The sequence below is a fragment of the Carcharhinus amblyrhynchos genome, chromosome 12, assembly GCF_965287045.1.
Source record: "Carcharhinus amblyrhynchos chromosome 12, sCarAmb.v2.hapA, whole genome shotgun sequence".
In the NCBI taxonomy this organism is placed as follows: Eukaryota; Metazoa; Chordata; class Chondrichthyes; order Carcharhiniformes; family Carcharhinidae; genus Carcharhinus; species Carcharhinus amblyrhynchos.
In genome coordinates this window covers 16,898,465-16,920,681 of record NC_137335.1, presented here as the reverse complement: position 1 = coordinate 16,920,681, position 22,217 = coordinate 16,898,465, and the positions used below count along the sequence as shown (strand labels likewise).

General features: G+C 46.1%; 1 protein-coding gene across 1 annotated transcript in view; it reads left to right on the top strand.

Moving 5' to 3' along the window:
• Positions 1-22,217, top strand: part of LOC145350544 (metabotropic glutamate receptor 1-like) — a 220,770-nt gene that overhangs the window by 196,837 nt on the left and 1,716 nt on the right. Inside the window, exon 7 of the mRNA XM_080199744.1 lies at positions 6,253-7,183. Coding sequence (XP_080055870.1) covers positions 6,253-7,183 — 931 coding nt within the window. The remainder of the gene's footprint in view (positions 1-6,252; positions 7,184-22,217) is intronic.

Here is a 22,217-nt window from a genome sequence, read left to right as displayed (position 1 = left end):
TCTTCAGTTGGTTGGTACGTGTCCTCAGACTTGTGGATCTTTTTCCCAATGGAAGAAGGTGGAAGAGAGAGTGTCCAGGGTCTGTGGGGTCCTTGATTATGCTGGCTGCTTTTCTGAGGCAACAGGAAGTATAGACAGAGTCAATGGATGGGAGGTTGGTTTGTGTGATGGACTGGGCTTCGTTCACAACACTTTGTAATTTTTTTGCGGTCTTGGGCACAGGAGCAACCAGACCAAGCTGTGTTACAACCAGAAAGAATGCTTTCTAGGGTGCATCTGTAAAAGTTGGTGAGGGTCATAGCTGACATGCCAAATTTCCTTAGCCTTCTGAGAAAGTAGAGGTGTTTCTTAACTATAACATCAGCAGAGGAACCAGACAGATTACTGGTGATGGTGATGCCGAGAAACTTGAAGCTCTCGACCATTTCCACTTTAACCCCTCTGTAGACAGGGGCATATCCCTGATTCAATATAGATGGGGACTGAAACTCAGGGCATTCTGATGATGCATTGGAGAACTCACTTTCCAATCTCTTAACTTTCCTCAGTTGTTCAATACACTGTGAGGCAGAATATATTGTAATGAGTGAACAAACAGCCTCCTCTGTCTTTCTCAACCTTGCCCATTTAATTTCTGTAAGACTTCAGGCCGAAGGTTGCTGCGATTGAAACTGTGTGTATTTAGAACATAGAACATAACAGCACAAACAGGCCCTTCGGCCCACTAGTTGCGCCGATCACTTGTATACCTACTAAGCCATAGACCTATCTATAACCCCCAATCCCATTAAACCCCATATACTCATCCAGAAGTCTTTTAAAAGACCCCAAGCGAGTTTGCCTCCACCACCACTGACGGCAGCCGATTCCATTCACTCATCACCCTCTGAGCGAAAAACTTACCCCTAACATCACCTCTGTACTTGCTTCCCTGCACCTTAAATCTGTGTCCTCTCGTAGCAACCATTTCAGCCCTGGGAAATAGCCTCTGAGAATCCACCCTATCTATTCCTCTCAACATCTTATAAACCTCTATCAGGTCGCCTCTCAACCTTCGTCTCTCCAGGGAGAAGAGTCCCAGCTCCCTCAACCTATCTTCATAAGGCATGCCTCCCAATCCAGGCAACATCCTTGTAAATCTCCTCTGCACTTTCTCAATAGCTTCCACGTCCTTCCTATAGTGAGGCTACCAGAACTGCGCACAGTACTCCAAGTACAAGTTCTCTACAGGATTCCTCCACTCTGCACACTAGAGCCACAGCCAGGCATCACACCAAACCTGGAACTGTGTTCCAGTAAGGAGGCTGCAATAAAGCACTGCAGACTGCCAGGCTGAAACCTCTCCTCAGTTTCTCAGTTTGATATCACGCCTCCCCCCCTCTGAACACACCTCAGGGTTATTGAGGGCTTCTGCACCCGATTTCAAAAAGAATCTACTATCCTCACTGTTCCTGTTTCAGACTCTGCATTGTTGATTTCAGAACACTTCACTCTGCTCAGACAATCTTACGGCACTTAATGCAAAAAAAGAGCCAGAATGTTATACAATCATAGAATCCCTACACTGCAGAAGGAGGCGCATCGGACCTGCGCCAACCACAGTCCCACCCAGACCCTATTCCTCTAACCCCACATATTTACCCTGTTAATCCACCTGATTTCAGGATGAATTTAGCACAGCCAATCAACCTAACCCGCACATCTTTGGACTGTGGGACGAAACTGCAGCATCCGGAGGAAACCCACGCAGACATGGGGAGAACATGCAGCCTCCACACCGACAGTGACCCGAGGCTGGAATTGAACCCAGGTCCCTGGCGCTGTGAGGTAGCAGCGCTAACCACAGTGCCACCCGGGCTGAACACTCGCTGATCCTTGCCGGTGGGGGTGAGGTTGTGTGTGTGGAGCCTGAGCTGGCCGGGGAAGCTGGCTGCTCAGTTCTTGGGGTGCTGTTGCTCCGGCATTGCTCAGACTGACGAATTCTGAAATCAACAATGCAGAGTCTGAGACAGGAACATAAGCTCGAGTGCCTGATGTGGCTGTAGCATGCAACCTTAACTGAAACATGCGGAGGAGTACGCAGTTAGGAGTTTACACTGAGAGGCCATTAACAATCTGACTATCCTTAAAGTGAATTCTGGCCCAACTCTACTGCTGAGACAGATGAAAAACACCATATAAAGTCTTTTTTTCTGGAGTATATATTTTGATCACCAAAACAGATATAAATGAAAGAGGCCATTTGGTCCACCTTGGAACCTTAGAATGCCCCTCTACAGCCAATGGAGTACTTCTGAAATGCAGCCATAGAATCATAGGCCGGAATTCTCCTCTCCCACCCGGCACTGGAATTTTAGTGGATGGGATACGGTCAGTGTGAAACCCCATTAACAGTTGGGTGGAATTTCCAGCTTTTACATCAGCACGGCTGGAGAATTCCACCCATAAGATCCCTACATTCGACCCATCAGATTTGCATCAACTCTCTGGCAGACCATCCCACCCTCTTCACATTTACCCCGCTAGACCCCCTAACTTAAACATTCTGGGACACTAAATGGAAATTTAGCGTGGCCAATTCACCGAACCCACACATCTTTGGGCAGCAGGAGGAAACCGGAGCACCCAAAGGAAATGCACGCAGACACGGGGAGAATGTGCAGACTCCACTTGTAGGTAGTCACCCGGGACCGGAATTGAACCCAGACCCCTGGCACTGTGCGGCAGCTGTGCTGACCACTGTGCCACTGTGTTGCCCACTTGTTATCATGCCGCTGAGCACCACTGGTGAACAAGAAAATGCAGTAGCCAATTTTCAGCAAACTCCCACAATGATGGTGAAGTGACGATCACCAGCTGATCTATTTTAGTGATGTTGGTTGGAGGATAAGTATTAGCCAGAACATCAGGGAGAGCTGGACTTCTCTTCCAAACAGTGCCCTCGGGATGTCTAAAATTCCCAAGGTTGGCTGACTTTTATAGCTCCATCACACAGGGGGTAGGGCTGGGAAATGCAGCGAGCCATTCAAAAATCCACTGACTTTGGTGGGAGTGAAAAATCCCACTTGTGGAAAATTCCACCCAATAACTTAATGTCTCATCTAACAGCACATCCAGTTCTTTCAGTGCTATACTGGAGAAGTCAGCTTAGATTTTGTACCATACCTGTCTCATTGCTGACACAGTCCATTCTTATCCTTCACTCAGACAAGGCTGTAATTGCTGGAAACAATGACTGGAATTCTCTGGTCCCCGGCCAGCACTGCCAGTGAGAAATAGGGAATTTGGTGCTCAGCCAAATCTCCGTTCACAGCGACTGGACCAGAGAATCCCAACCGTGAGCAAGCTCAGAGAATCCTGACCCAACATTTATAAACCGCATGTGGAAATTACACAAAATTCTAATTTTAAAATTTCATAAAATGTACCTATAAGATTGGTTAATTAATACCTGCAAGGGATTTGCACCTGTCAGACCTGCCTTCCTGCCTGAAGCCAGAGGCTTCCATTCAATATTTCCTCTATGCCTAATGTATGTTTTGTGTTTGCATGTGTGTATATGTGCATATGTGTGTGTGTGCATGTATGTGTGTGCGTGTGTGTGTCCATGTGCGTGCGTGTGTGTGCATGTGTGTGTGTGCGTGTGTGTGCGTGTGTGCGTGTGTTTGTGTGCACTCCTCTACACCTGTGAGATGAAGTGAAAAATTCCAGAACGCAATCGGACATCCCACGTTCTTGACAACCACATGGAAGAAGTGTACTCGTGCTTGTAGCCAACGTGTGCTGTGAGCATGAGAGAGGGTGTTGGAATTTTTACTAACACATCTGCAGCACCCTGTGATCAAAGGCAGGCTGACAGAAAGGAGGAAATGCTAATTTTTACTTGTTAACATCTTCTCAAAGGTCATTAATGAGCAACTCACACAGCTGCTCAGTCAAATCACATTGTGTTTTGTCACAGCTCAGAATCTCTGACTTCACTCACAGGGCGCTGGGTCAGAAAACCTAGGCACCAACCTCATCTGGGTGGCACAGTGGTTAGCGCTGCTGCCTCACAGCGCCAGGGACCCAGGTTCAATTCCAGCCTCGGGTCACTGTCTGTGTGGAGTCTGCATAGGTTTCCTCCAGGTACTCCGATTTCCTCCCACACTCCAAAGATGTGCGGGTTAGCTTGATTGGCCACCCTAAATTGCCCCTTAGTTTCCCAAGATATGTAGATTAAAGAGATCAGCGGCGTAAACATTTGGGGTTACGAGAAACAGGTCTGGGCTGGATTTCCCCTTCGTGTCAGGGGGATTAAGTGGGCTACAAGGATAGGACTTGGGTGGGATTGTTGTTGGTCAGACTCAATGGATCAATTGGCCTCCTCCTACACTGTCCAGATTTTATATGCCTGATTCGCGTTGATTAGATGATCCAACTCTTTTGGTGAAAAACAATTAAACTAATTTAGGTACACTGAGGCTAAAGAAAAAGGGATAGCCCCTTAAAGGGCAACTGTCTTAAACAAAAACAAATCATAATTGGAACTTAAAACATCAAACTAAAATGTGATTAAAGGGTTCAGTAATGTACCCCAGTCATTGCGGTGCTGAGTGGGCATGGAAGGCCTTGGTAGGGCTGGTGAACACTGTGTGTTCCCTCTCCAGGGACACCTGGTCACAAGTGTAGCCACGGTAAAGGGGCAGGCAATCAAGTCAGACAACCCCTCTGTCGCCTGCTGCCTGGACCTGTCGACGGTAAGTTTGGCCAGGCCCAGGAGCAGGTTGCACGAGATGTTCCAACAGGTGATTGGGAGGCAGCAACTATAGAAACCTGATTTAAATATTAAAGGTTTATTTATTAGTCACAAGTAGATTTACATTAACACTGCAATGAAGTTACAGTGAAAATCCCCTAGTCACCACACTCCGGTGCCTGTTCGGGTACATTGAGGGAGAATTTAACATGGCCACTCTACCTAACCAGCACATCTTTCGGACTGTAAGAGGAAACTGGAGCACCCAATGGGAACCCACGCAGACACGGGGAGAACATGCAGACTCCGCACAGACAGTGACCAAGCCAGGAATCAAACCCGGGTCCCTGGCGCTGTAAGGCAGAACTCTTGAGCAAAGTGCAGAACAGGCCATGAATTAATAGGCTACGCCATTATGTGACCCACATTGAAGTCAAATTGTACAGTCAGAGTTTCCTCAACGAATGAACTATTTTGTGCAACAGAAAGACTATTCTGACATAGCCGATGAAGGAAGTGGTCTGTATGTTCCAGGCTTGATTTGTGTTGCCTGTCATGCAGCCGTTTTCTGTGAAACTACCCATAAGTGGGACCACGAACTTTGATATCGACAAACGTCAGGTAGCTGGTTATTGATCGATAATGATAGAGTCGTAGAGGTTTATAGCATGGAAACAAGAGTATCTTTTCCATGCTGCCCTTCTTTTAATCACTAAACTAGTCCCAATTGCCCGTGTTTGGCCCATATCCCTCTATACGCATCTTACGCATGTAACTGTCTAAATGCTTTTTAGAATACAAAATTGTACCCACCTCTACTTCTTCTTCTGGCAGCTTGTTCCAGATACTCACCACCCTCTGTGTGAAAAATTGCCCCTCTGGACACTTTTATATCTCTCCCCTCTCACCTTAAACCTATGCCTTCTCGTTTTAGATTCCCCTACCTTTGGGAAACGATGTTGACTAGCGAGCTGATCTATGCCCCTCATTATTTTATTGACCTCTATAAGATCATCCCCAACTCTGCTACGCTCCAGGGAAAAAGTTCCAGTCTATCCAGCCTCTCTTTATAATTCAAACCATCAAGTCCCGAGAACATCCTAGTAAATCTTTTCTGCGCTCTTTCTTGTTTAATAATATCCTTTCTATAATAGGGTGACCAGAACTGTACGCAGTATTCCAAGTGTGGCTTTACCAATATCTTATACAACTTCAACATCCAAGATCCATAGATATAATCCATAGACTATAATTGGTCATTATTGCTCCAATAACATTCAAAGCCCTCCTTCAAAAATGTTCCTGTCGTTCAGTGAGAAAGAAAGTAATGGGCAGTAAATTTTACAAACCATTGATAATTTGTATTGAGTTAATGAGTTGCATTTATATAAACATCCCTAACTGCTTCATAAGAGCATTTTCAGCCAAGTATGGACTCTGAATTGCATAGAAGCGTTAGAGACTAATGACCAAATATGAGCCTATTTTTACCATACCGTTTTCCTTTTCCACAGGTTGTCAGAGAATTGATGTGAAGCACTTGAGTTGGAGTGATGTGGAGTCTGCTATCGCCGTGGTCTTCTCCTGTTTAGGGATCCTTGCCACCATGTTTGTCACTCTTATCTTTGTGCTGTACAGGGATACTCCTGTGGTCAAGTCCTCCAGCCGCGAGCTCTGTTACATCATTCTGGCTGGCATTTTTCTGGGCTACATCTGCCCGTTCACCTTGCTGGCCAAGCCCACACTGGCCTCTTGCTACTTCCAGAGGATCCTGGTAGGGCTGGCCGCCGCCATGTGTTACTCTGCCCTGGTGACCAAAACCAACCGCATCGCCAGGATCCTGGCTGGCAGCAAGAAGAAGATCTGCACTCGCAAGCCCAGGTTCATGAGTGCCTGGGCCCAGCTGGTGATCGCTGCCATCTTGATCAGCGTTCAATTGACCATCGTGGTCACGCTGCTGATCCTGGAGCCCCCTACGCCTGTTCTTTCCTACCCGAGCATCAATGAAGTCTTCTTAATCTGCAACACCAGCAACCTGGGCGTGGTGGCCCCTCTAGGGTACAACGGGCTTCTCATCATGAGCTGCACCTACTACGCCTTCAAGACCAGGAACGTTCCTGCAAACTTTAACGAAGCCAAGTACATAGCCTTCACCATGTACACAACATGTATCATATGGCTGGCCTTTGTTCCAATCTACTTTGGCAGCAATTACAAGATCATCACCACCAGTTTCTCCGTTAGCTTAAGCGTGACTGTGGCCCTGGGTTGCATGTTCACCCCAAAGATCTACATCATCATCGCCAAGCCGGAGCGCAACGTCCGCAGCGCCTTCACCACCTCGGATGTTGTGCGAATGCATGTCGGTGACGGCAAAGCTGCCTGCAGGTCCAACAGCCTCCTCGACATGTTTAAGAGGAAGAAAACCGTAGCCGGCAATGCCAGGTAAGCAGCCCCAGGTACGAACCGTTCTGTGCCCAGTAAGTGCCATGCGCGAATTGTATGTTCTAGAATTGAATGGCCCCATACATTTCTTGCACACAATCATCTTTTTCATGCTAAGCTTAGGGTGTAACCTCTGTGTGTCTCCTCCTGCTCTGGAGCCTCATGAAATGCAGACCAATGTCATGGCTATTGTATGGGCTGGGTGCCTAGAGGTTGTGAATTCAAATCTCACCATGGCTCAGTTAGGAAATTGGCACTTGAACAGTTGTCTTAAACTCCCAGATCGTGCCAAAGGGTTCACCAAAGTCTTCAGATTCAGAAACCTATTGTCCCTACCTGCTCAGGCCTATATGTGACACTAGTCATTCGCCACGGGAGCTTTGAAACGCTCAGAGGAGCTTGTGAGGCCTACTTTCCAAAATTAGTGCAGATGGAGTCAGTTTGGCCCCAGCACCATTGGGCAACTCATGTTTGCCTCTCTATGAAACCAAGCACTCACCACCAGGCTGCACCAACCATGGTCCTATCAATCTCCTGTTTGAAGCGCTTAAAGAGGCGGCATGGTGGTACAACGGTTAGCATTGCTGCTTCACAGCGCAAGGGACCTGAGTTCGATTCCCGGCTTGGGTCACTGTCCGTGCAGAGTCTGCACATTCTCCCCATGTCTGTGTGGATTTCCTCCGGGTGCTCTGGTTTCCTCTCACAGTCTGAAAGATGTGCTGGTTAGGGTGCATTGGCCATGCTAAATTCTCCCTCAGTGTACCTGAACAGGTGCTGGAGTGTGAGGATTTTCACAGTAACCTCACTGTCATGTTAATGTTTACCCTACTTGAGACACTGATAAATAAATTAAATAACTTTTCTTTGCATGGACAATAATCACTGGTCAAAGCTCCAGCAACCCCCAAAGAATAAATGTCTCCTAATCACTTTCTCATGATGCCTATTTTAATTATATCATTCCCATCCCACCCAATGCGAACGGTCATTCATTATTTACTCTATTAAAATTGTACAATTTAACGAAAAATTCTTTTAAATCTTTATTCTTATATGAGATGTGGCTACCACTGACAAGGCCAGCATTTGTTGCCCAGCCCTGATTGCCCTTGTTGTGAATGGTTTGCCAGGCCATTCCAGAAGTTAGTTCAGAGTCAACCCCATTGCAGTAGCTCTGGAGTCACGTGTCAGCCAGACCGGGTAAGGATAGTAGATTTCCTTCCCTGAAGAGGCATTAATGAACACGATGGTTTTTTTTCCAAAATTGACAATGGTTTCAGAATCACCATTACTGGGCCTAGCTTCCAATTCCAGATTTATTAATTGAACTTACATTGCGCCAGCTGCCTTGGTGGGATTTGAACTTGTGCCTCCGGAGCTCAGGCCTTTGGAATATTAGTCTAGTGACATTATTGCTGTTACCATTTCCCTGACCAGCCTCCCACCTCATCTTCCCTTAGCCTTCTTGAACGCATTGGAAATAGTCTGTGTGTTAAGTGCAACATGTCAAGGAATGACACTCACTTGGCCCAGGATTTTCCAAATGGAATATTACGGATGATTTCCCGATGTGCATTCCCAGTGTGAGAGTGTGGTTGCGTACCAGCACCATGTCATGGAAAGTTTACCCTTTAATAATGGCACTATTCCTCTCTCCCAACATACCACACTGATAAATAATTCTTTCCTTTGGTGAGTGACACTTGCCTTTAAGGTAAATCAAGTTGACAGGGACTGTGGCAGCCCATTTTCCTTCCCCCAATCCCAACTAAACTCGTCAACTTCTTGACCCATTTCTATCTCTTTCACACTCTATTTTTCACTTTCTCCCACAGTGCTACCTCCTGTGTCATTTTTTTGTTAACTCCTGCTGATCCCCTAATTTTTTATTCAGTCTTGTTTTTAAATCTCTCCTGTTCCTTCCCACCACCAGTAGTTGCTTAATTTTTTTTTAACAATTTTTCAATTTTTCACAAATCAATGTTCTCGCTAATGCAGAGAGGATAAATACTGAGCAGAATAGACCTTGCACTGAACACACTGGCCACAACAACTACATTGTAAAGAGATCATTGTGTTTAACAAATCAGTCCTCCTCCCCTCTCTTCCTCTCCCCTCCCTCCCTCTACCCATTCTCCCCTCCTCCCTCTCTCCCTCCTCCTTCCTCCTCCCCTACCCTTCTCCCCTCCCCTTCCCTCCTCCCCCCTTCCCTCATCCCCCTCTACCCCCTCTACCCCCTCCTCCTCCCCTTCTCCCCCTCCCCTGCTCCCCTCCCACTCCCCTCCATCGCCCTCCCTCTCCCCTCCATCGCCCTCCCTCTCCTTCATCCCACCCTCTGCCCTTTCACCATTATTGCCTCTCACCTTCCGCCCTGTCCCCGTACCCCTCCCCTGCCCCTTTTTCCCCCACCTCCTCCTCTCCCCCTCCCATCCACCTACATCTCCTCTCCCCCTCCTCCCCTTCTCCTCTCTCTCCTCCCTCTCTCTCTCTCTCTCCCCCTCTGTCTCCCCCCTCTCTGCCTCTCACCTTCCCCCTTCTCTCTTTCTCCCCTTCCCTGTCCCTCCCTCTTTCCCCCTCCCTTCCTCCCCCCTTCCCCATTTCTCTGGTTGTCTCCTCATCATTGGCTGATGGCTGCTTTCGACAAATGTTCTCAAACTGACCCTCTGCTCAGTGAAACCTGTGCCTATCCCTACACTTCACATTTACGAGTGACGCAAGCGAGGATCCCAGAAACCTATCCAGCTCTTTCACTGCTCCCCACGTACACCCACTCTAAGGTTTGAATGATAACTCCAGGAGTCGACTGTAAAGGAACAGTACTTCATTACACAAAATAAAGTAAAGCAAAACCACAAGCCTGTGGCAAACACAGACAGTTCCCAATGGATCCATTCAGGGGCTTGCTTTATACAGAGCTCAGTTTACAAGCTCCAGCTGGTGAGTTCCAATCATCAGGGAGCTCATATTCTTCGAGTCCTATAGAGAGGTCACTCAGTGCTAACCCCCAGGACTAGCATGGGGGGAATCACAGTTTGTATTTTTAAATCACATTCAGAGAAATCCTTTTCAAAAATGGCATTGATGCTATAAAGGATTACATCTGTTAATGAGCTAGGCTTTGATATTGATTTCCCAGAGCTGTACACAATACATAAATTGTTAGCCTGTCGTAGCAATTGATAATCACAGTCACACCCATTGTGACAGCAAGTCTCAGCTCCCAATCATTTGACCATGATAACCCAGCTAGCCAACCCTCTGCTCATAAAAAGGGATAAGGCGGGGAAGATCTATTGGCAACATTTCAGGTTTTTAAACAGAATTTGCAAAGACAGGTTTCAACCACATTCAACAAGAAAACCTGGATGACATAGTGTCATCCAGTGTCACAGTACCAAGGACCTGCGTTCAATTCCGGCCTTGGGTGACTGTCTATGTGGAGTTTACACTTTCTCCCAGTGTCGGGTGGTCTGGTTTCCTCCCACAGTCCAAAGATGTGCAGGTTAGGTTAATTGGCTGTGCTAAATTGCCCCTTAGTGTCCCAAGATGTGTAGGTTAGGGGGGTTAGCAGGGTAAATACCTGGGGTTACAGGAAAAGGACCTGGGTGGGATCCTCTGTCGGAGAGTTGGTGCAAACTCGATGGGCCAAATAGCCTCCTTCTTCATGGTAGGGATTCTATAATTGTATGAAAACACAGAATGGTAATTTTGTTTAGGCAACCAAGGTGTCCGATCTGAGGAAGTGTAACATGTCCATTATTTGTATGCAAAGACAAATGGTACAGATTAAATTACACACAAATGGTCCCAGAGCTTTGTATGCAGTATGGTAACACAGTTGTTAGCACTGCTGCTTCACAGCTCCAGAGACCTGGGTTTGATTGCCAGTTTGGGTTACTGCCTGTGTGGAGTCTACATCTTCTCCCCGTGTTTGCGTGAGTTTCCTCCGGGTGCTCCGGTTTCCCTCCACAGTCTGAAAGACATGCTGGTTAGAGTGCATTGACCCAAACAGACACTGGAATGTTGTGACTAGGGAAATTTCACAGTAATTTCATTGCAGTGTTAATGTGAGTCTTACTTGTAGCTAATAAATAAACTTTACTTTTACCTTCTGTGGAATAAAGCTTCTCTTATATGACCTAGTTTTACCCCAGTTGTTTTCTCAGTCCAGCTTTGGAAAGTGTAATGGAGAGGCAGTGAGCAACAAACAGGAATATCTGGTTTACTTCACAAGGGAGAGCGATTGAAACAATTTGCATCACACTGTTATATGGCTAGATCTACGGGTAGGCCCCTGAATGAAAGATGCACAGACCATTAACAGAGTGACTTTAATCACTTACTCAAGAGTAAAGTCAAAGAGTGTAATTCATACTCCAGCAGGGCTAAAATATAAACTGAGTTGGACATCTTGGCATGCTGAAAGGATTTTGCATATAAGATCATTATGACAAGCTAAATGCATGATGCATGGCCACGTAATATAGGGTGCAGATTCATCTGCCACCAGTGTGTATCTCTGTCAAGTTCACAGAATCATAGAGTCCCTACTGAACAGAAGGAGGCCATTTGGCCCATCAAGCCTGCACCAGCAACAATCCCACCCTATCCCCTTAACCCTACATATATATCCTACTAATTCCCTTGAAACAAAGGTGCAATTTAGCATGGCTAATCAGCCTAACCGACACATCTTTGGACTGCGGGAAGAAACCAAAGCACCCAGAGAAAACCCATGCAGACACAGGGGGTATGTGCAAACTCCACACAGACAGTGACCAGACGATGGAATTGAACCCGGGTCCCTGGTGCTGTGAGGCGGCAATGCTGTGGTTACACTGTGCCACTGTGCCTCCTTGAGACTTGTCTCACTGCTTACATAACACAGTTGCACATAATGCAAGGAGTCTCACAACACCAGGTTAAAGTCCAACAGGTTTATTTGGAATCATGAGCTTTTGGAGCACAGCTCCTTCGTGAGGTGAGACTGATGAAGGAGCAGTGTTTTGTGACTCCTTACCGTGGCTACCCCAAACCAACGCCGGCATCTCCATGTAATGCGAGGAAGAAGTGAAATGATGAGCACGTCCGCACCAGATGCACCTGAAAAGAATCCCACCCAGAACCTCCCTACCGCCACCCCACCTCATCCTGTCCCCACATATTTACTATGGCTAATCCACCTAACCAACAGATCTTTTAACACCAAAGGGCAATTTAGCATGGTCAATCCACCTAACCTGCACATCTTTGGACTGTGGGAGCACCCGAAGGAAACCCATGCAGACACGGGGAGAATGTGCAAACTCCACACAGATAGTGATCCAAGCTGGGAATAGAATCCAAGTCCCTGGCACTGTGAGGCAGTAGCAGTGTTTGAACTTAAATAGGAGTAGACCATTTAGCCCCTTGAGTTTGCAGTGAGATCATGACTGAACTGTTTTCATCCAGTTTTATTTTATAACTCTTTTATGTGGGGAGAGTTATAGAACAAAGAGATCTAGGACTACAAGTTCATAGCTCCTTGAAAGTGGAGTCACAGGTGGACAGGGTGGTGAAGAAGGCATTTGGTATGCTTGGATTCATTGGTCAGAACATTGAATACAGGAGTTGGGATGTCTTGATGAAGTTTGACAAGACATTAATTAGTAAGGCAGCATTGTATACAGCTCTGGTCAACCTATTATAAAAAGGATATTATTAAACTAGAAAAAATGCAGGAAAGATTTACTAGGATGCTCCCAGGACTTGATGGTTTGAGTTATAAGGAGAGACTGGATAGTCTGGGACTTTTTTCCCTGGAGTGCAGAAGGCTTAGGGGTGATCTTATAGAGGCCTATGAAATAATGAGGGACATAAATAAGGTAGATAGTCAACATCTTTTCCCAAAGGTAGGGGAATCTAAAACTAGAGGGCATGGGTTTAAGGTGAGAGGGGAGAGATACAAGAGAATCCAGAGGGGCGATTTTTTCACACAGATGGTGGTGAGTGTCTGGAATAAGATGCCAGAGATTGTAGGAAAAGTGGGTACAATTTTGTCTTTTAAAAAGCATGGTAAGATGGGTGCAGAGTGCTATGGGCCAAATGTGGCCAATTGGGACTACCTTAGTGGTAAAAACGGGGCAGCATGGACAAGTTGGGCTGAATGGCCTGTTTCCATGCTGTAAACTCCTATGACTCTAACTCTTACTCAAACCTATCAATCTTTGCTTTTTAATTAGTCTAGCCTTATGGTCTTTCAAAAAATAGAATTCCACCACTCTCGATGTGAGGAAGTACTTTCTAACATCGCCTCTGAATGATCTTGCTGTGTTTTAAGGTTGTGCTCCCTTGTTTTGAATCCACTCCTCCCCCACCCCAAATCTGAATTGAGATTGAAAGAGACCTAAAGCTGAGATCAGTGAAAGTAACCAAAATCTGTCAGATCGTCATAAACCCAACTAGGCCACCAACATCCTTTGGGGAAGGAAACCTCCCTTTCCTTATTCATTCTGGTGTACATGAGACTCCAATCCCACACCAGAATTGTTGGCCCCCAACTATCCTCTCAAGTGGCTGAGAGAAGCTAATGAGGTGTACGATACCTCAGGGTAACTGAGGATGGGCAATAAATCCTGTCCTTGCCCCCACGTCTGCAGGATGATTTTTCTTCCCAAAAGGGGACTTCTCAGACTTTAAGAGATCTGCAAAGGTAAGGCAACAGCTACATCGTTAAACCTGACACTCACCAGTCCAAATTAGATAAACAAGGAAGCCATCATTGATGTTCTCTTCACACTTTCAAGTTGTTAACAAAGTAAAAAGGAATGACTTTCGTTCACAGTAACAGGAGGTGACCCAGATTCAAACCTGCAATAATAAAATCAGCTCAAGGGATGCAAACGGGGACACCTTGGATTTATGATCTACTTAGAATGACTAAGTGTGTGTGGGAAGCGTTATACACAATGACAGTTCTTGCAGGGGCTTTCTAAACAAAACTAATCTGCATTTATATCTGCTGTCTTTCATGGCCACAAGGACATCCCAAAGTGCTTTGCAGCCAGTGCTATACTGAGGTGCAGTCACTGTTACACTGTACAGAAACAGTGACAACCAATTTGCACACAGTAAGCTCTCACAATCAGCCAAAAGATCTAATCATCTGTTCTTGACAGATGTTGAGCAGGATACTGGGACAGACTGCCCTGCTCTTCTCTAAAATAGCATCATGAGATTTTCTTTTTACATCCACTTGAAAGGGCCTCAATCAGTTTGGTGTCTCATCACCTCTGACATTGTGGCACTCCCTCGGTATTGCACTGGAGTGTCACTCAAGCCTCTAAGGCAAGACTTGAAGGCGTGGCCATTTGCTTGAGAGGCATGATTGACCCCACTGAGCCAAGGCTGACACCTGAGACTATCAAAGGGCAAGAGGGTACACAGCCTGGGTGGTGGGGAAGAATTATTTGAGGCAGTATTCCGACACTTTGGTCGGGATTTTCCCATCCTGCCCGCTACAATTCCCGGGACAGTACCATACAAAGGTCCGTTGACCTTGGGCGGGATTTTCCAGTCTTGGGGCAAGCGTGGCTGGAAAATCCCTCCCTTTATGTTTGTCTGCTTTCTGTAGCGTGAAAGGAGGGTACCGTACAGTACAGTCACCGAATCATTATCCCCCTCCCCTCCCTCTTTCAAGTACAGCGATATGTATGGTTAAAGATGTTAAGGTGAAGGAAGGAGTAAAGGACAGGTGAGTGGAAGCTTCCTGCTGGGCCCAGAGTTCCAGCCTGATTCCCTCCATTGCTTCAATGTGGAATTCTAATCTTACAGAGCACACTCACAAACAGAGCCCACTGGGATTAACATTTGTGTAAATATAAATACCCACGAGGTCTAGTGAGGAGTCAATAAACTGGATTTGTATAGTTGGAGATGATTGTCCATGCTAATGGTTTGCCATTGAGAATGGGGCTAGGCTCATTATAAATGCAGCAGAAGTTCCGTTCATAATACCCATCGAGCCAGACAATCCCTACAGGACAGAAGGAGGCCCTTTTAGTCTGCACTGACCTTCCAAAAGAACACTCTACATAGACCATAACCCTCAGCATTGTTCATGGCCAATCCACCTAACCCACATATTTTTGGATTGTGGGAGGAAACTGGAGCACCCAGAGAAAACCCACGCAGACCAGGGAGAACAGAGAACATGCAAACTCCACACCCGAAGCTGGAATTGAACTGGGTCCCTGGCTCTGTGTGTGAAGTAGCAGTGCTAATTATTGTTGCATACAATGTGACCATCTCTCAGAAATGCTCTACTGCAATGATGGGAGGGCTTAATGCAGTTTGTAAGCACAGTTTCAGTGTACTGAGAGACTGGACATGGATCGCCTGGAGGTCGGAGTTCAGAGGCCATACGCTCATCTCTGACAGGTCAGTAGGTGCCTGGAGCCGGTATGAATCCAGGGTGCTGGCTATCGAGGTGGAATCACCTCCAGCTCATCAAGCACCTCACAGGTGGTGATGAATAGGCCAACAGGACAATGCCAAAACAGTACCAGAGACATGACCAACTCACCTGTAGGTCCTTCATCGTGCCCAAAGGAAACTGTGAGCCATCGGAATGCCAGCAAGCCTGTGGAGAAACCTTGAGATTAGCCGCATTGTTGATCCTCCCACAGATCAGGCAAAGGAGGAAGCACTGGGGAAAATTCATATTAAGAACACACACTATGGATGGATTAAATGTGTTGGAACATTTACTGAGATTATTTCATCATTGGTTAGAGTAAAGCTAGACCCCAACAAAAGGTCAGCAGTAAGGACTCTCATTTATCCAATGCCTATGCAAGGAGTGAAAGAGCTTCACTGCCCATGAAGTGCATTGTTGTCTCAGAAGAAACAGATCAACCAATTTGTACACAGCAACCTCCATAAACAGAACGAGAACATGCCCAGATAATCTGTGTTAGTCATGTTGGCCAGGATCCCAGGGGTAATATCTGCATTCTTCATCGAATAATGGCAAGCCACCATTAGTAACCAAAGAGTGCAAATGGAACCTCTGTTTAAAATCGTGCACAAAGGCAACAAATCCAACCTTGCAGCACTCCCTCAGCGGAATCTCTGCCCAGATGATGTGCTCGGGTCTCTGGAATGAGTCTGAACAGAGATCTCACTGAAACTTACAGAATAGTTTGTAATTACATTGTTTGTGATATATATAAATGACTTGGAAGAAAACGTAGCTTGTCTGATTAGCAGGTTTGCGGATGATTCTAAGATTGGCAGAGTTGCAGATAGCGATGAAGACTGTCAAAGAATACAGCAGGATATCAGTAGACTGGAAAATTGGGTGGAGAAGTGGCAGATGGAATTTAATCTGGACAAATGCCAGGTGATGCATTTTGGTAGATCCGGTTCATGTGGGAGCTGCAAAATAAATGGCAGAACCATCAGGAGCATAAACTTACAGATCAGGGACTATAGGTCCACAGATCCTTAAAAGTGGCAGCACAGGTGGAAAAGGTGGTGAAGAAAGCATGTGGCATGCTTGCCTTCATTGGATGGGGCATCAAGTATAAAAGTTGGCAAATTATGTTCCAGTTGTACAAAACATTGGTTAGGCCACATCTGGAATACTGCGTCCAATTCTGGTCACCACACTACCAGAAGGACATGGAGGCTTTGGAGAGAGTGCAGAAAAAGTTTACCAGGATGTTGCCTGGTATGGAGGGTATTAGCAATGAGGAGAGATTGAATAAACTGGGATTGTTTTTCCTGGAAAGACAGAGGCTGAGGAGCGACCTGATAGAAGTTTATAAAATTATGAGAGGTATAGATAGGGTGAACAGTTAAAAGCTTTTTCCCAGGGCAGAAATGACAATTACAAGGAGGCACAAGTTCAAGATAAGGAGGGAAAAGTTCAGTGGAGATGTGCAGGGGAAGTTTTTTACACAGAGAATGGTAGGGGCTTGGAATGCACTGCCATGTGAGGTGGTTGAAGCAGTTATGTTAGCCACATTTAAGACTTATCTTGATAGGCATATGAACAGATGGGGAATAGACGGATATAAGTGGTTAGTTAGTTAGGTAAGTGTGATCGGCACAGGCTTGGAGAGCCGAAAAGCCTGTTACTGTGCTGTACTGTTCTTTGCTCTTTGTTCTAATACTGAAACGCCTGAATAGCGAGGACATGGAGAAAATGTTTACATTAGTAGGAGAGACTAGGATCCAAGGACATAGATTCAGAGCAAAGAGACAATCCTTTAGAACTGAGATGAGGAGGAATTTCTTCAGCCAGAGTTGTGTGAATCTGTGGAATTCATTGTTACAGAAGGCCAGGTCACTGAGTGTCTTTAAGACAGAGATTGATAGGTTCTTGATTAGTAAGGAGATCAAAGATTGCGGGGAAAAGCTGAGAGAATGGGATTGAGAAACTATCAGCCACGCTTGAATGGCGGAACAGACTCGATGGGCCAAATGGCCTAATACTGCTCCTCTATCTTACGGTCTTATGGAACCCACTGTGTTCTGTTTCAAGAGTGTGGCTTCCTGAGCCACAGCTGAGAGAGCTCTGTAGAATTGTATTTGAAAATCAGCAGTCCAGGCTCTCACTGTACTCCTGTCCAGTGTGAAGTTCTGCTGGGCTATTAGAGCAGCCACATCTCACTGCCAACAATGCTGCTGCTTTTGTTCCGTGGCCAGATGCCCAGAGGCAGATGTTAGTGACTTCTGAGACCTTTGAGGAGCGCTGCACTGTTCATTGTACAATCCCCCTCCTGATCTGTTCAGCCCCATGGTCCCAGCAGTGCCTTCTGGGGCAGAGCAGGCTCTGGCAAGAGGAAATCATTTGCATTGATAAAACATCTTTCATGGTCTCCGGATGTCCCAAATCACTTTACAGCCAATGGAGCACAACTGAAAAAAACCTTTCCCAGTGTTGAAGATATGTTAGCCTTGCTTCCCCAGGCACCATCTTCCCCTTTAAGACGAGGCTGGTGTAAAACAGAAGCATTGTGTGAGGATGCAGACGCTGACTTGTTCAATTTGGATACCGGTGATTGGAGTCTAGGGCATTACGCAATGCCTCACGTGACCAGGTGATTGCATTAAATAAACTGCAGGCAATACTGTGCAGCCCCCTCATTCTGCTCTGCAGCACAGAACATCAGTGTCACTTCTTATTTGTGACAAGCACAGGTCCCGTGGTGTGATGACTCTGACGGGTGGCAGGTGTTGTCAAGGGGCCTTGCCGCAGTGTTTAGTAGATCCCCACTGATGCGTGGCTAGCCGCCACCTTCCCTATAAAACAGAAGGTGGACATACACTGAAATCAACAGCCTGCCCGCCATTTAGAAATAACTAGCAGGCAATTAGACTTAAGAAACCAATTTATAGAATCATAGACTCCCTACAATGCAGAAGGAGACCATTTGGCCCAACGAGCCTGCACCGACAACAATCCCGCCTAGGCCCTATCTCCATAACACCCTGTATTTACCCTGTTATTCTCCCTGACACTAAAGGACGATTTATCATGGCCAATCAACCCAACTGGTCAATTGACCAATCTATTAAATTGCCCCCCCGCCCCCCCCACCCCGCAATCACTCCCATCCATAACGTACCTCTCTCTCCCGGATCCATATTGATCATCCTGAGGCCTAGTTGCAGTCCTAGCAGCAGCCTTCATTGCTGGGACTGGTAAACTGCCAGCCAATCAGATTGGCCAGCAGCCCTTTAGGACAGACTTCCTCCCACTGAGGGTCAAAAGTCCCACTTTCATCCACTTAACGACATCAAAGCACATTATCACTGTGGGATGGCCATGTTTAATGTTGGTCAGTTCAGGATTAATATTTCTTAATATATTTTCCTTTCATTTGTTCTCAAGGTATGTGTGTTGCTGCCAAAGTTGGGTTCAATTCCAGGCCTGGGTCATCGTGTGTGTAGAGTCTGCACATTCTCTCTGTGTCTGCACGTGTTTCTCCAGGTGCTCCAGTTTCCTCCCACAGTCCGAAAGACATGCTGGTTAGGTGCATTGGCCATGCCAAATTCCCCCACAGTGTACCCAAACAGGTGGCAGAGTGTGGCAACTAGTGGATTTTCACAGTGACTTCATTAGTGTTAAAATAAGCCCACTTGTGACACTAATAAAAAAACTTTACTTGAGCACAACATCCAACACACATCCTCTCCATTACAAAGGCTACCTCTATTATTTAACCAAGACCTCCCTTGACCTCAGCCTACCTGCCAATGAGATCTCCAACCGTGCAGCTGGCATGTCTATTCAAATGTTCTCCTGGCCATCTCTCAATGTCTGCCTTCCAATCACCTCAGTTCATCCAAAACTCAGCTATCCTTAACCCAATCCCCACTAAGTGCCACTAATCCATCACTCTTTTTCAGGCGAGTCACAGAATCCCTTCAGTGCAGAAGGAGGCAACTTGGCCCATCGAGTCTGCACTGACCACAATCCCACCCAGGCCATATTCCCGTAACCCCTCATATTTACCCTACTAATCCCCCTGACACTAGGGTCAATTTAGCATAGCAAATCAACCTAACCTGCACATCTTTGGAGTGTGGGAGGAAACCGGAGCACCTGGAGGAAACCCATGCAGACACAGGGAGAATGTGCAAACTCTACACAGACAGTGACCCGACCGCCAACTTGAACCCAAGTCCCTGGCACTGTGAAGCTGTAGTGCTAACTACTGTGCCACTGTGCCACCCAAAAGGAGCCTGAGGGGCAACCTTTTCACACGGAGGGTAGTGTGTATTTGGAATGAGCTGCCAGAGGTAGAGGTGGGTACAATGACAACATTTAAAATACACTTGGACTGGTACATGGATGGGAAAGGTTTAGAGGGATATGGGCCAAACGCAGGCAAATGGGACTAGTTCAGTTGAGGAAACCTGGTTGGCATGGATGAGAAGGGCCTGTTTCCGTGCTGTATATCTCCATGACTCTGTGACACTCCTAACCTCACTGATCTACATTGGCTCCTGGTTCTCAAACACCTGTAATTTAAAATTCTTCAATGTAACGTGATACAAAAAAAATGCTGGAAGTATCAACAGGTCAGGCAGCATCTGTACAGAGCAACAGAGCCACCATTTTAGATTGAGATGACCTTCCAGCAGTTCTGGCTGGTGATGACTGGCTGTGTATCTGAATGGACAGAAGAATGGGTAAACGATGGTTGGCTGATGGGATGAATAATAGGCTGGATGAAAGGGTGGGTGTTTGGCACTGGGTTGGCAGATGAATTGGTAACTGGAGAAAAGGATGACTTTCTAGATTGATCGGTGTCTGAATTGCTGGATAGATATATGATTGTCCAAATGGTGGTCTGTCTGGTTGGGAATTTGATCAGGCTTCTGCTTGGATAGTTAGTTAGATAGCTGTTTGGTTGACTAGTTGGCTAAATGTTGGATATTTGGATATCTGGTTAGATAGCTGCTGTCTGCATTACTGGCTAGATAAAAGTTTAAAGTTCATTTATTAGTGTCACAAGTAGGCTTACATTAACACTGCAATTAAATTACTTTGAAGATCCCTTGGTCACCACACTCTGGAATCCGGTACACTGAGGGAGAACTTAGCATGGCCATTTCACCTAACCAGCATGTCTTCTGCCACTTGGGAAGAAACCGGAGCATCCGGAGGGAACACACGCAGATACAGGGAGAGCTTGCACTCTCCGCACAGACAGTGACTTAAGCCAGGAATCAAACCCAGGTCCCTGGCACTGTGAGGCAGCAGTGTTAACCACTGCGTCATTGGATATTAAAGGAAACAAGACAGAGGGAGCTTAGCCGTGCTGAGTTCCAAGGGAGTAAGGCAAGGCTGGATGGCCTTTACCTCAATGTTAGGTGTATTAGAGGTAAGACGGAGTGAAGGATGTGCATTGACACTTGGATTTGTGATACTGCTGCCATCACAGAGCCCTAGTTGAGGTGGGGGCAGGACTAGCAACTCAACATTCTGGATATAAAATCTTCAGGCAAGGCAGCAGTAGTTTCAAAGAGGATGTGGTGGTGCATTATTAATTAAGGAGACAGTTACTGCAGTAAGGAGGGATGATACATTTGAAGGGTCTTCAAATGAAGCTTTGTGGGTAGAATACAGGAGGGACAATCATATTGCTGGGAGAATATAATAGGCTCCCAAAAGTCAGTGGGCAATAGACGAATAGATATATAGATGATTCACTGAGGTGTTTAAAAATAATTATTATATTGGGGGATTTCAATTTTCCCCACATTAATTGGGATAGTCATAGTGTAAAGGGTTTGGGGGGAAACGGGTTTCTTGAAATGCATTCAGGAGAGCTTTTTTATGTCAATATGCAGAAGTCCAACAAGGGATAATGTAGGACTGGATCTAATTCTAGGAAATAAAGCTGGACAGGTGTTCGAGGTGGCAGTAAAGGAGCATTTTAGCAATAGCGACCACAACACAATATGAATTAAGTTTGTTATAGAAAAGGAAAATGATAGTCTGCAAAAGATGGTCTTGGATTGGGAGAAGGCAAACGTTATTAAAATAGGGCAGGATCTGACCAAAGGAAACAGGGAACAGCTTCTTGTGGGAAAATCTACAACAGAGCAGTGAGGGTGGGGGCATTCAAAAATGAAATGGGGAGAGTGCAGGTCCAACATGTTCTCTTTGGGGTGAGCTGTAGGAGCAACAAGCCCAGAGAACCTCGCATTTCTAGGAATACTCAGGACTGCACTTAGCATGTACAAAGGGAGCAAATCAGCAGAGGCCTTAGTGAAGTATAGAAAGTGCAAGAGTAAACTTAAAAAAGCAATTCGGAGAGCAAAGAGGGGGCATGAAAAATCTAACAGGTAAGATTAGAGAGAATCCTAAGATATTATGACAGTATATTAAGGAGAAGAGGATAAACAAGGAAAGAGTAAGGCCTATTAGGAACCAAGGGGGCAATCTCTGCATGGAGCCAGAAGACATTGGTAAGATGTTAAACAAGTACTCCACATTTATCTTCACTTGGGAGAAGAGGGTGTAGGATGTGGA